We start from the raw sequence: 12,244 nt of genomic DNA on the forward strand, positions 1-12,244 counted from the left end.
TCCCCCTCCTCCTCCTCTTTCCTTCTCCTCCGCCTCTTCCTCCGCCTCCTCTCTCTCCTCCTCTCCCTCCTCCTCCTCTTCCTCCTCCTTCTCTTCTTCTCCTCCTTCATCTCCCTTCTCCTCTTCCTCCTCCTCCTACTGTTACTCTTCTTCCTCCTCCTCTTTCATCCTCCTCTTCCTCCTCCTCCTCTTTCATCCTCCTCTTCCTCCTCCTCCTCCTCTTCCTCCTCTTTCTCTTCTTCTCCTCCTCCTTCATCTCCTTTCTCCTCTTCCTCCTCCTCCTCTTACTCTTCTTCCTCCTCCTCCATCCTCCTCCTCTGCACTGTCTCTGTCTTGATGTCCACTGGTCCTAGGCCTGCATTTGCCATCTCTGGCGCTTGAGGCCCATAGCTTATTCAGCTGTGTAAAAAGTCAGGCCCCCCCCGCCCCCCCAAAATAAATAAACCCAGGGCCCTCCCCTTGGTGTCAGGAGGATGGGTGGCCGCCTGGCCTGGGAAATGAAGGAATGACAGTGGGGGAGGGGGGACTTCATCTCCTCTGGGAGGCAGGGCTGGGGGTTGTCAGAAATGTTTCTGCTCCCGAGGCATCAATGTTCTGGGCGAGACAGCTTGGTGAGTTGAGAAGAAGTGGCAGGCTCATTTTTCCACCCTTTGTTGAAGTCGTTCATCTCTTGCCGTGCACCTGCCAGCTAAATTGTATTGCCAATTTATTGGAATTTTCACTCGCCTGGGCTTGAAAGATGCTCATTTGCATCTGACTGGAGGATAAGCAGCGAGACCGTTAATCAGGCCGTGGCCTCTCGAGCAGTTTGTGCAGATCTGATTGCGGCGTGTGGGCAAAGCCATGTTTGGGGACAACCAGCGTGTACGTACCGCTTCCTTGACACCTCCGTCCGGATGAGATTATGGGTGTCGGCACCTGTCTTCCTTCAGGGAGGCCGATGAGGAGGCTCTCCACTCCCATAAAGAGTGGCAGTCCCGGGCACCTCCAGGGGCACTTCCATCCTGTCCTGTGGGGTCACTGTGCCTCGGCATCGACGTGGGGTGGGGAGTTTGATTTGGGCGTCTTCCTCCAAGCCCGCTCTTTGGCAATGCCTCGCCCACGGCACTCTGTCCAGTGCTTTCGTATTCAGACGCAGGAAGCTCACTGCTTCCAAGTCGGTCCGCCGCCCAGCGGACAGGGTGGTTCCTGAGAGCCCACAGCTGCCCCTCACGTCCACAGAACGGGTAGGGGTTCAAGTTGCTGGCCTTGATGCGGGCACTCCACGGCACCGCCAAACACCAAGCCTGGTCGGGCAAGGCGCGCTGCCCTGTGAGTTTCCAAGAGTAAATCCTTCACCTTTCACCCATGGGGTGGCTGGTGGTCCCCAACGGCCGACTGCGGTAGCAGCCCGTCCGGAAACCCACTAGATCACCGGGGCTCCTCGAAGGTGACTCGGCAGCAGTCTTGTTTTGCGGGCTATCCGACGCCTTGGTGATTACTTCCTCCGATTCCGTGGAATGACGGCGGTGAGTGTAGCTGGCATCTCGCGAGGCGGCTCTGTGCCTCCTGATGCTGTGGCGCCCTGTGAAGCAACGCGGTGAGAGCCGCCCGTCCCGTTCGGCTGCGGACCGAAAGGTTGGAGTCCACGCAGGCACTCAGCCTCCCACGGGTGCCGTGTCCAGAGCTGCCGCCCTGAGGCTCAGCCGTCCTGTTAGCTGGTCAAGCATTGTGTGGGTCCTGCTAATGTGGCACGTGGCACTAGCTGCCCGGTGACAATGAGCGAGCGAGTAATGACTAAGGCACTCTCTCCTGCCTGGGCCCTGGGGGACTGTCCCCCTTGTGGTTAGTGCTCACACACAGAAGCGTCTTCTCTCAGACCTTAAGAAGGTAGCATTCCAAATGTAGGGGGAGGGTGCTCTCTCCCTCGCTCCTTCTCTCGCTTACCTCCCTCTCCCTCCCTCCCTCCTCTTCCTTCCCCTCTGGGGAGAAACATCAAGCCCCCCCCGCCCCTCGGTCTAGGAGGTTCCCAGCACAGGGGCCCTGGGTCCAAAGATGGACTCCTGCCTGGCTCGTCCCTCGTTGGTGGCAGCGGGTCCCTCTGGTCTGTGCCTCTTTGCCTCATCTCGTTTGCGTCTCAGAAGAGATGTCATGGCGTAGCATCCGACGCCAGGCTGTGGAGACCCACCTGGGGTTTTCACTGGCGAGATCATCAGCTTTCTTCCACTGCTGGAGCTGGTCTGCCGTGGGTGACCCTGCTGCTGGAGGACACACATTCTGTCCTGGGGGTGGGGGAGGGGGTTGTCAACACCAGACGGAGGTGGAGCCCAAAGGTGGCCGGGGCCCATGTATCTCATCACAGGTTTGGTTTTTAGTTTTTATTTGGAGGGGTGGGGGGATGGTGGTGGCGGTGTTTGGGGTACACATTTTAGGTTCTTTTTCACCACCTGGGTGGGACGCGTGAGAAGTGTCCCCCTCGCTCGGAAATCTACATCCGCTGCCTTGACTTTGCCCCGTTCTGAAGGTAACTGTTGATTAGTCAGCATTTAAATCCCCGATTACCGGGAGCAATTAAACAAGCGCTTCATTTCCAGCAAATTAACAACCCTGATAGGTAATTGCGGCATAAATGAAGATAAATTTGTTTTAATACAAAGAGATAAAGAGAGTACAGGTGAGCCCCGAATCGCAGATGAGGACCCCAGACCTCCTCCCTCCTCGGAAAGATGGGTCCTGACAGGGAGCCTGGCCGTGTCGAGGCAAAGGCTGCCCTGGTGGCTGCAAGGTCAGTGGTTCAGACCCGTCACCGGCTCCATAAGGGATGAGACTGTCTGTTCCCGTAAAGGCTTACAGGCTCAGAGGTCACCATGGGTTGGAGCCAATTCGGTGGCAATGGGTTTGGGCGTGGACTTATCTTAGAGCTAAGTTGACCTTTTTGGATGTGGTGGGAAGATGGCTGTATTTTGAGCATGTCGGCAAGTCCTCAGAGGATTTCCCGCACCTGGGGGAGAAGATGGCCATCGCTCCCTTACCTTCAAGGCTCGGGCACCGTGGGCAGTTGGATTGAGCAGGAGCTCCTCGTTGGGTTTCCACGGACAGTCACCAACACAAGTGTGTCCGTGTTGCACTGCAGCCTCGCCTTCCTTTCAGGAGAGCCCGGCTGGATGCCGCAAGCCCTCAGGCGCAGCATCCGCCTGTCGTCAGTGGCGGCTGGCTTATGTGTCCAGGACCCCAAACAGGTGTCCGTGGAGCTTGCCACTGGGGCAGATGAGGGAGATCTGCTGATCTGGCGATCTGCTTACAAAAACAGGCCAGAGAAAGCCCTGTGGGCCACAGTGATCTCAGCCCTCACGCAGGATGGTGCGGAACCGGGAGGCGGTCCCTTCTGTTGTCCATGAGATCACTTGGGGCCAGCGTGGTAGCAGTTAACCAGGATGGACGGTCACATGTTTGCTGTAGGACCTGGTGTCCGGGGCTGCCTTTTCTTCCCGTATTCAGACCCTCTTGATGACAACATGGTGCTGATGGTTGGCAGGGCGTTTGGTGGGGAGACGGCAGGGTTTGAGCCAAGACGGTGCTTGGAAAGGCGAGCATCGAATGGGTCCAGACAAGGGTCAGCGGAACGGGTGATCCTTTTGAAGGTGGCGGGAAAGGGTGAAGGCCCACCACCGAACAAGGGAAAATGGATTTCTGCTTGTGGGCCACCGTGAGGTGCGAAGGTCTGACACGTGCAGGTGTGGGGCCCAGAGTGGCCCTCAGAAGACAGTCATCACACTTGGGCTCTAAGACCCATCCCCGAGAATGCTTTGAAGGTCCACATCTGCTCCGGAAGGTTTCCCTGATGGTGGTGTGTGTGTTTCCGGGGGGCATCATACAAAAGGCCCACTACCTGGGCTCTGGAGGCTGGGGGTCTGGACTCAGGGTGTCACAGAGCCCCGCCTTCCCTGGAGGCTCTTGGGGAGGGTCCTCTCTGGCCTCCTGCAGCGTCTGGTGCCCCAGGCAGGTGTTCCTTGCCTGTGGTAGCATCATTCATCTGTGTCTCCATCGTCACATCTTCGTGTGACCATCTCCCCGACGTGCTGTTCGTACCCACTTCCAAGGGCCTGCCTCACTCCACAGTGACCTCAGCTTCCTGCATCCACTGGGGTCCCATCCCAAAGAAGACCGTACTCGCTCCTGCCTGGGTTAGACTGCAGCACGTGTGGGGGAGGGTGCCCAGTGCACTCCCCAGCAGGGCCGGAGCTGCGATTCATCCCAAGGTGGGGGTGTGGGGACCAGTCCTCCTGGTACCTCTGAGTCCAGTGATGCGTGCCCGACTGGAATCTGGCAATTCCAGGGTGAAGGCAGAATAAGGGAGCTTTGCAACGGGGGTGGGTGTGGGGGGGTGGGCGGGGCTGTTCAGTGCCGTGCTTCTCAGGGAGGTGGGCACCCAAGTGCTGTCCCGACAGCTCTGCCATGCCCCTCATGCCCACATGTTTTCACGCACATATTCACACACACACACACACACACACACACACTCAAACTCAAAACACATCACTCACGCACTGATGTATTCACACACACACCCCTACAACTCTCAACAGAGTTCATATTCACGTAGCCGCACACACATACCATTCACCGTCCCTTGCACACCTTTACTCAAATAGTTATGCTCACGGATTCCATCCCACTCATGTATGGGTTCACACTTTGACACAGACACTTGTGCTCACTCAAAGTACCATGCAGGCAGGTACGCCTATGCACAAGTTCACCCTCACACACATGCTCACATTCACACACTGAAAATCACACGTTCACACCCTCACACGCCCATGAAGTGCACCCACTAGTGCTCAGCCACTCACAGTGTCACACTCACATACTTGCACACTATAGAAGGGGACATTCTCAACCTGCTCATGTTTGCACACATATTCCTGTTCCACATGCCTGTGCGCACACAGTCAAAACCAAGATGCTGTGCTCATACACTGAAGCAAGCCCTCACACACATTCCCTGGTCCTCACGCATATGCACACATGCTCACGGACACACACAGCAACGCCTACGGTACACACTCAGCTGCATGCTCATCCTCACGCACATGTGTCCTCTTCCTGCTGTCCAGGGAGAGGCAGCGTCCCCTCACCATCCCCTGCCCACCAAGCCTCTCTGAGGGCACCTGCTCTGTTGCTGGCCCTGGTCACGGTTGTGAAGCCCACTGTGGTGCCCTTGCTACTCCACCCCCGCCTCCTCACACATAGTCTTGGTGGGCTCGTCAGTGCCCGTCTGCACGGCTGCCAACTTCCTGTTCAGCGACAGCCCCCCTCCTGACCTCAGGGAGGGACATACAGCATGATGTCTTGAACTTGTGGAACATTCCAGGACCCATGGGTGACACAATGCAGGGCTCGTGCACTGGTGGGGTGCCAGCCAGTGGGGTCCCGTGGTCCTCACAGTAGTGTACCACATGCCCCCCTCAGAGCCCCGCCCACCCACTGCTCTTGGTGGGGTTTGGGTAGCTGTCCTGGCAGGGACCTCAGAGGTACACACACTGAGGCTGTGACCCCGGCCCCTCATCACCCTCCCCCCTTTCCGTGTTCACTGACTGGGGGACACTGGTCCTGAGCCAGACTCTCCTTCAGCCGGCCTGCTCTCGCTAACTGCCTGAGCCACGAACCCAGGGCTCTGCACATGATTTGGTAATGAATGTATCCTTAATTAATTATTCCTAATTTAGTCTTAATTAATGAGACGGCTTAACGGCCACTGCACTGTGATTTAAAACTGTGCAGAGATGTTCAGAGAGCTCGTTCTGGTTGCTGATAAGAGTTCTTGAGGGGGCAGGACAACCCCCACCCCCACCCCCAATGTGGTTCTCACACCAAGGCTTTTGGAGAAGATGTGCTGAAATGACCTTCTGGTGGCCTGGCTGGCCGGCCATGCATACCTTCAGATACCTTTGTGGGATGACGCCAGTGTTGAGGGTCAAGCTGGCTGACTGCTGAGTGTGCCCCTTCCAGGAGCCCTGCTGGCGTCGGGCTTACCCACTGTGCTGCCATCCGCAAGGTCAGAAGTTCGAAACCAGCCGCTCCATGGGAGATGGCTGGGGCTTTCAGCTCCTGTCAAGAGTGACAGTCTTGGAAACCCACAGGGGCAGCTCTGCCCTGTCCTGCAGGGTCCCCAGGAGTCGGCATTGACTGGATGGCAGTGATTCCTTTTCCTTTTTGGGTCTGTCACAGGCAGTTGAAGTGCCTTGCCCTTGAATGCCTCGGGCCCTCAGAGCTGGCCCTGTGTCTGTCTCATCATCGGCCCCGCCGGCTACAGCTAGACCTAGCTGTGGGGCAAAGGAGGCCTGACTCCCTCTGCCCGCCCCTCCCCTTCATGTCTGTTCCCCTCAGAGATGCTGCATCCTGTGGCCAGTATCCTCCCAAGCTTCCTCCCAAGCTCCCACCAGAGCCCACTGCTCCGCCTCTCTGCTTCCCTGTAACCCTGCTTCAGGGCTGTGAGGTTGGAGCCCTGGCCGGGGCCAGCTGTCTTGGACTCCTGGCCAGGCGGCATGTGTGCACACGAGGCGGCTCCACAGATCACTGCCACACGCCTCCACCTTCAGTGTCGGGCGCACTCCCCACCTGGGTCACACCCTGCAGCAGGCACTGTTTCCATGTCTCTCCCCCTGCCCGGGGGATTCCCTGCTCTGAGTCACACCAGGCTTAAATGGCAGTGTTGGCCTCCCCAGGGGACTCCACTCTTGTCCATTTGCCATATGGGGCTCAGAGAGGGTCTGGAGGGGCTAGATGAGGGTAGTGGTGTGGGATGGGCCACTGCCACTGCCGAGTCTCCCATTTGCCAGCAGCAGAAACCAACATTAAGTCCAAGATATGGGACCATTCCTCAGGGAGATCAACCAGCAACTTGGTGGCAGGTTGATTACATAGGACCACTTCCGTCATGGAAGGGACAGCGTTTAGTTCTTACTGGAATAGACACCTACTCTGGATATGGATTTGCCTTCCCTGCACGCGATGCTTCTACCAAAACTACTATTCGTGAACTTACAGAATGCCTCATCCACCGGCATGGCATCCCACATAGCATTGCTTCAGATCAAGGAACTCACTTCACAGCAAATGCAGTGCGGCAGTGGGCCCATGCCCACGGAATCCACTGGTCGTATCATGTTCCTCATCATCCTGAAGCTGCTGGCTTGACAGAGCGTTGGAATGGGCTCCTAAAGGGAACCATGAAGAAAACTCCTCTCTGGGACTGAGTGTTAAAGGGAGCCTGTGAGCAGACTGAAATGCTTGGTAGGTGACCACCTGGATCTACTTGTTGAGTGGAAGTCGGAGAAATGCAGCAATAAAAAGACAGGTTGAGTTTGGCCACTGACACCTGTGGACTTGGTTTACAGGAAAAAGAGAAGATGAGAGCGGATCAACTGGTCTCGGGTTCATGACCTAACACTAGGGGCCTAGGCTTGTTGAGTATTTGTGAGAGCCCATGGTCTAAAGGCAAGGCGACCAATGGGCACCCTGAGGAGGCTGGCTAAGGCCGCTCCACCCTGGTTGGGCCATCAGAATGCAAGAGACCCAAGAACTAGAAAGGCAAGGCTCATAACCATTTATCCCTCCGCCCTTCAATTAACCCCACGTGTGTTTATCGGCCAGGTTGGCACACCACACTAACTACCTCAAGTGTCCCAGAGAAATTCTTCCAGGGTGGCCCTTGCTCCCACCAAGAGCAAGCAGGTGTGCTGTCGTGACGGGAGAAAACATGGACTCCTTTGTATTATCTTTCTGGCCTCTTTCTCTGACGCAGTGTTTGCTTTCCTTAAAACTTCTTCTTAAACCCCCGTGATCATGCAGTGTGCTCCAAGGAAATCTGTCAAGATGACCCCGCCAGGGTACAGAGAAACAGTAGACATCCCCTTCTGGGGTGGCCTCTGCATTGAATGGAACTGACCAAACAGACCCCCCACCCTAAGGAGACAAGACCCGTGTCTGCCTGACACAGCTGTCTGCAAGCAGGCACTGAAGGCAGACAGGTTACAACACGTGTGCTTGGACTAAACCCCTGAATGGGTGACCTGGGACTCTTAGTATTAACACTTTCTGGTTGTGTGTGTGTGTGTGTGCGTGCAAGATGCAAGAATGCTTCAAACATTCATCAAAAGATTCCATTATCTTTTAATTCCATTTGCCCCTGAATTGTTTGAAGCACCCTCATATATATAGATAGGAGAGCGAGAAACACAGGGAGGGACACAGAGAGGGGAAAGGAGAGATTTTTTTTTCTTTATTGCTTTTTATTGTTTTCTTTTTTTAAATCATTTTATTGGGGCTCATGCAACTCTTATCACAGTCGATACATACATCAATTGTGTAAAGCACACTTATACATCCGTTGCCCTCGTCATTCTCAAAGGGAAAGGGAGACATGTACTTGAAGGCTATGGCTCATACAGTTGTGGAGGCTAACAGGCTACACTCACTCTCTGCTGTTGAGCTGATTCTGACTCCTAGCAACCCTACAGGATAGAGTAGAACTGGCCCTGTGGGTTTCCAAGACTAACTGTTCATGGGAATAGAAAGCCTCTTTCTCCCTTGGAGCAGCTGGTGGTTTAGAACTGCTGACCTTGTGGTTCGTTGCTGAATCCACTATAACTACTACACAACCAGGCCTGCTCATAATGAGCTAAGAAGTTCCAAATCTGAAAGGTGGCAGGCCGGAGGCTTCCTCAGACTCCAGTCCCTGGAGCCAGAGGTCAGGTGATGAAGAGTACAGGGTCACAGGAGTTTTGAACCAGAGACCTGGAGTTTCGCTGGAAGATGTATGCTGGCAGGCAGGCCCACGCGCTAGATGAAACGCCCCCTTCAGCTGATTGGCTGCTCACATCCAATCCTATTGTGGACGATGATTACATTGTATGACATTGTGGAAGAGCACAGAGCCCAGTGGAGACAGAATATAGACCATCGGCAGACGCCCGTGTTGTAAAGAGCACGGTACAGCCGAGCATGAGCTACAAATCGTTTCCTTGGCCTTTCATTTGTGTACGGGGCAGGAGGGACATGAAAATGATGGGGAAACAGGACACACATGAATACAAGTCGTTGCCTGCCGAGCCCGCCTTTTCTGTAAGCCCACCTGCTGGGGCAGTGCTGTCCGTGGTTTTCACGGTGGCTCATGCTTCGTATGACCCTGTACCATAGCTGAGCAGCAGTTTATGGTTTAAACTTCTCTGATAGAGCCCGGGGGTCCCTGAGAGTGTGACCTGAGACAGCCCTTTAGGCCTGGATCAGGCCCACCGTCCCACAGAGGATAGGCAGATACCACAAACAGCTGCACCTGTGGGAACATGCTCATCAGCCAGGGGGCCAGCAGGCAGCGTGTGCTGCACGCACGCACGCACGCACGCATGCACAGCTCAGGAAGCAGCAAGGCCGAGGTGTCTGTGGAACTCTGAGCCCGGGGAGGGCAGGGCAGAGAGGTGTGCATGAGGGTGCTGTGACCCACGTTGGAACAGAAGGTGTGTGGATTGTTGGCCAGGTAGAGGTGCACCCTCGCCACCACGTACAAGTGTTTGCAACTTTGCCCGTGAATTCCCTTTCTAGCCTCCAGGAGGGAAGGGTGTCGGCTCAGCTCCCTGTGGAGTCCCCTAAAATGAGGGTGTGGGGCAGTTCCTCGGATTTGCCCCGGAGTGTTTCTCGACTCTCCCCGCGGTTTAGTGGACAGATTTGAAGGAAACACCCACGGAACCTCCCTCGTCCTGTGTGCCCCCCCCCGCCCCCGCCATCTCCAAGACTGGTAGGACGGGAGAATGCAATGCCATTGATCATTGCCCCCCTCCCCCGCCACCAATAAAAAAGAAATTGGCCATCAAATAAACAGACCTTGGTGGTTTGGGGTTCGTTTCCTTCTGGGCGGGGCTTAGGTGCTGGGAAGCGGGCGGGCCTTAGGTACTGGGAACGGGGTGGGGACCATGGCAAGACCTCCATGATCCTCAGTGGCCAGAACCTGATGACCCGTTTTACTTTGGATCCCCCAAATGATTTTTTAAAAAATATCCCGGTGCCTGCCTGTCTTCCGCGCCCGGATCGATACGCTGATAGTTCTGCGATGACAGAGTGCCGCAGTGGCTCGCTCTAATTTAAACATGATTAGCTGATGAAGGTTATGATCGATACATGGCGGGGAGATAAATTAATTGATACCATCCTTTTCAGGATGCTGAGCGGCCAATTGGAGGTGGGCCCTAACTAATGGAGCTGCTGCCGAGTCTCCAGGAGCCATTTTTTATACGCCACGTTTTCACTTAATCATATTTATGCCATCGTTCATGTACTCGGAGACTGGGGGCTGTGGAACAAGCACCTGGTTCTTACTTGGCAAGGTGGCACCCTTTGCAAGAAGGAATGACCTGCAAGGCCGGTGTCTCCCGGTCCTGTTATGGTCACCCATCGGTGCGAGGTGTGCTTTTGCATGGGCCAAACCAGCCACTCAGGTTTGGCTAGCTAGACCAGACAAGCCCACCGTGACCCACGGCCCATCACCGCCTGCCCCGCAAAGTGACCTGTGCCCAGAGGGAAGCCCAGCTCCCACCCAGCAGCGCCACCTGCTGGTGGAGGAAGCTTTCCCGTCCCTGACATCCTTGCCAATTCCATCCCTATGGCTCTATCGACCAGCCTGGTTGCCGAGGGAAGTTACGGCTGGTTGGATCTAGATTCATATTGATTTAAGATAAACTCCCCTCGTCGGCGGTCGTATATTTAAACGTAACAAATAAAATCAAAAGAGACCTTTGAGATAATTGAGTGCCCTTGAGTTTAATTCCACACTAAGCTAGGCTTTGTATTCCTCACACCCCTCTCCCACCTTCCCCCAAAACAGAAGAAGAGGTGTTTGGCATTTTGCTTCAATGTGTGACCTTGCATTATGTAGGGAACAAGATGGTGAGTGTTTCCATTTTGCATTCAGGTTTCTGGGGGCGACCTGTGCAGGGCTGCTGAGGGGTCTCTGGGGGTGTGGGGCAGCTGCCCCTTCTATCTCCCCCAGTGTGGTGTCTTCCCAAGGTCACCCTGGTGTCCAAGATGGCAGCCCACAGGAATGCCAGGCACCAAGGACAAAAAAGACAGAGAGGACTGGGAGCTGCCCCGGAACCCTTCTGCCTCTACCACATTGGCTAGAGGTGGGGGCCTGGTTCTGGGAAGGCACGTGCCTAGCCAGCACCCAGGAATCCTATTCCTTTTGAAAGGGGAAGGTCCTGGGGGCTGTGCAAAGGTTTGGCGAGTCCACAATCACCAAGCGGCTCAGCTCCACCAATATGGCAGCCGGCAGGGAAAGGGCAGGGTCTCAATGCTCTACTGTAACACCAGCGAGCACAGTATGGGTTTGCCTTTCGGGAAGGATGTGCTGATGTTGTTGGGGGGAGAGCGACAGATCTTGGGGCCAGACTCCAAGCCCCTCCGTATGCCCTTGGCCTCCGGCGTGACCTTTCTGTCTCTCTGTGTTTTCTAGTTGCCCAGAAGATTGTGGCCACGCGGAAGAAGCAGCAGCTCTCCATTGGGCCCTGCAAGTCCTTGCCCAACTCTCCCAGCCACTCCTCCGTCTGCTCGGCCCAGGTGTCGGCTGTGCACATCAGCCAGGTACCGCAACCACCTCACGCTCATGCACCTGGGCAGGAGGGGCCTCTGAGAACCAGGGAGAAGCTGGCCATCGCAGTGCACAGCCCAGTTTAAGGGCGAGCTGTTCTTTCCCCCTCCTTTTTGATGTAGAAATAAAGGGCAGCCTGGTTAGGAAGGGATTCGTGCTCCCTTCAGCAGCTGCTATGGCTCGGTGTGCCCTTGGGGGGCGGGCATTCAGGGTGTAACAGGTCCTGTGGTAGAGTGATGGCCGGGTCGGGCTTCTCATTCAATCACCCCCTTACACCTGTGCCACTGAGGGACAAACAGCCCTTTGTGGTGAAACCTCCACAGTGAATCAATTCCTCACTGGATACGCCAATTGGGGCCAAGTGTTTGATTATAATTAACTACCATCTCCCTCCCCCACCCAGGGAAACCTCTTGGCATAATGGTTTCCTATTGGGCTACTTAACTGCAAGATTAGCAGTTCAAATCCGCTAGCTACCTCAGGGAGCAAGATGAAAGAATGACAACCTTAGCAATTCACAGGGGCAGTTCGACCCTGTCCTGCGGGGTCGCTGTGAGTGAGAATCAACTCGATGGCATTGGGTTTGGCTGGGGTTTTGGATCCCCACCGTTGCCTTGGACTTGA

At 55.4% G+C, this 12,244-nt stretch overlaps 1 protein-coding gene across 5 annotated transcripts in view; it reads left to right on the forward strand.

Annotated features, from left to right (window-relative positions):
* The window catches only part of AGAP1 (ArfGAP with GTPase domain, ankyrin repeat and PH domain 1), a 416,730-nt gene that overhangs the window by 161,093 nt on the left and 243,393 nt on the right, over positions 1-12,244 (forward strand). For all 5 annotated transcript variants that reach the window (XM_045295022.1, XM_045295029.1, XM_045295039.1 and 2 more), the window contains one exon: positions 11,486-11,613. In XM_045295022.1, coding sequence (XP_045150957.1) covers positions 11,486-11,613 — 128 coding nt within the window. The remainder of the gene's footprint in view (positions 1-11,485; positions 11,614-12,244) is intronic.

This window comes from Echinops telfairi, unplaced genomic scaffold (genome assembly GCF_000313985.2).
Source record: "Echinops telfairi isolate 266 unplaced genomic scaffold, ASM31398v2 ScPeMD7_3;HRSCAF=10, whole genome shotgun sequence".
Lineage (NCBI taxonomy): Eukaryota > Metazoa > Chordata > Mammalia > Afrosoricida > Tenrecidae > Echinops > Echinops telfairi.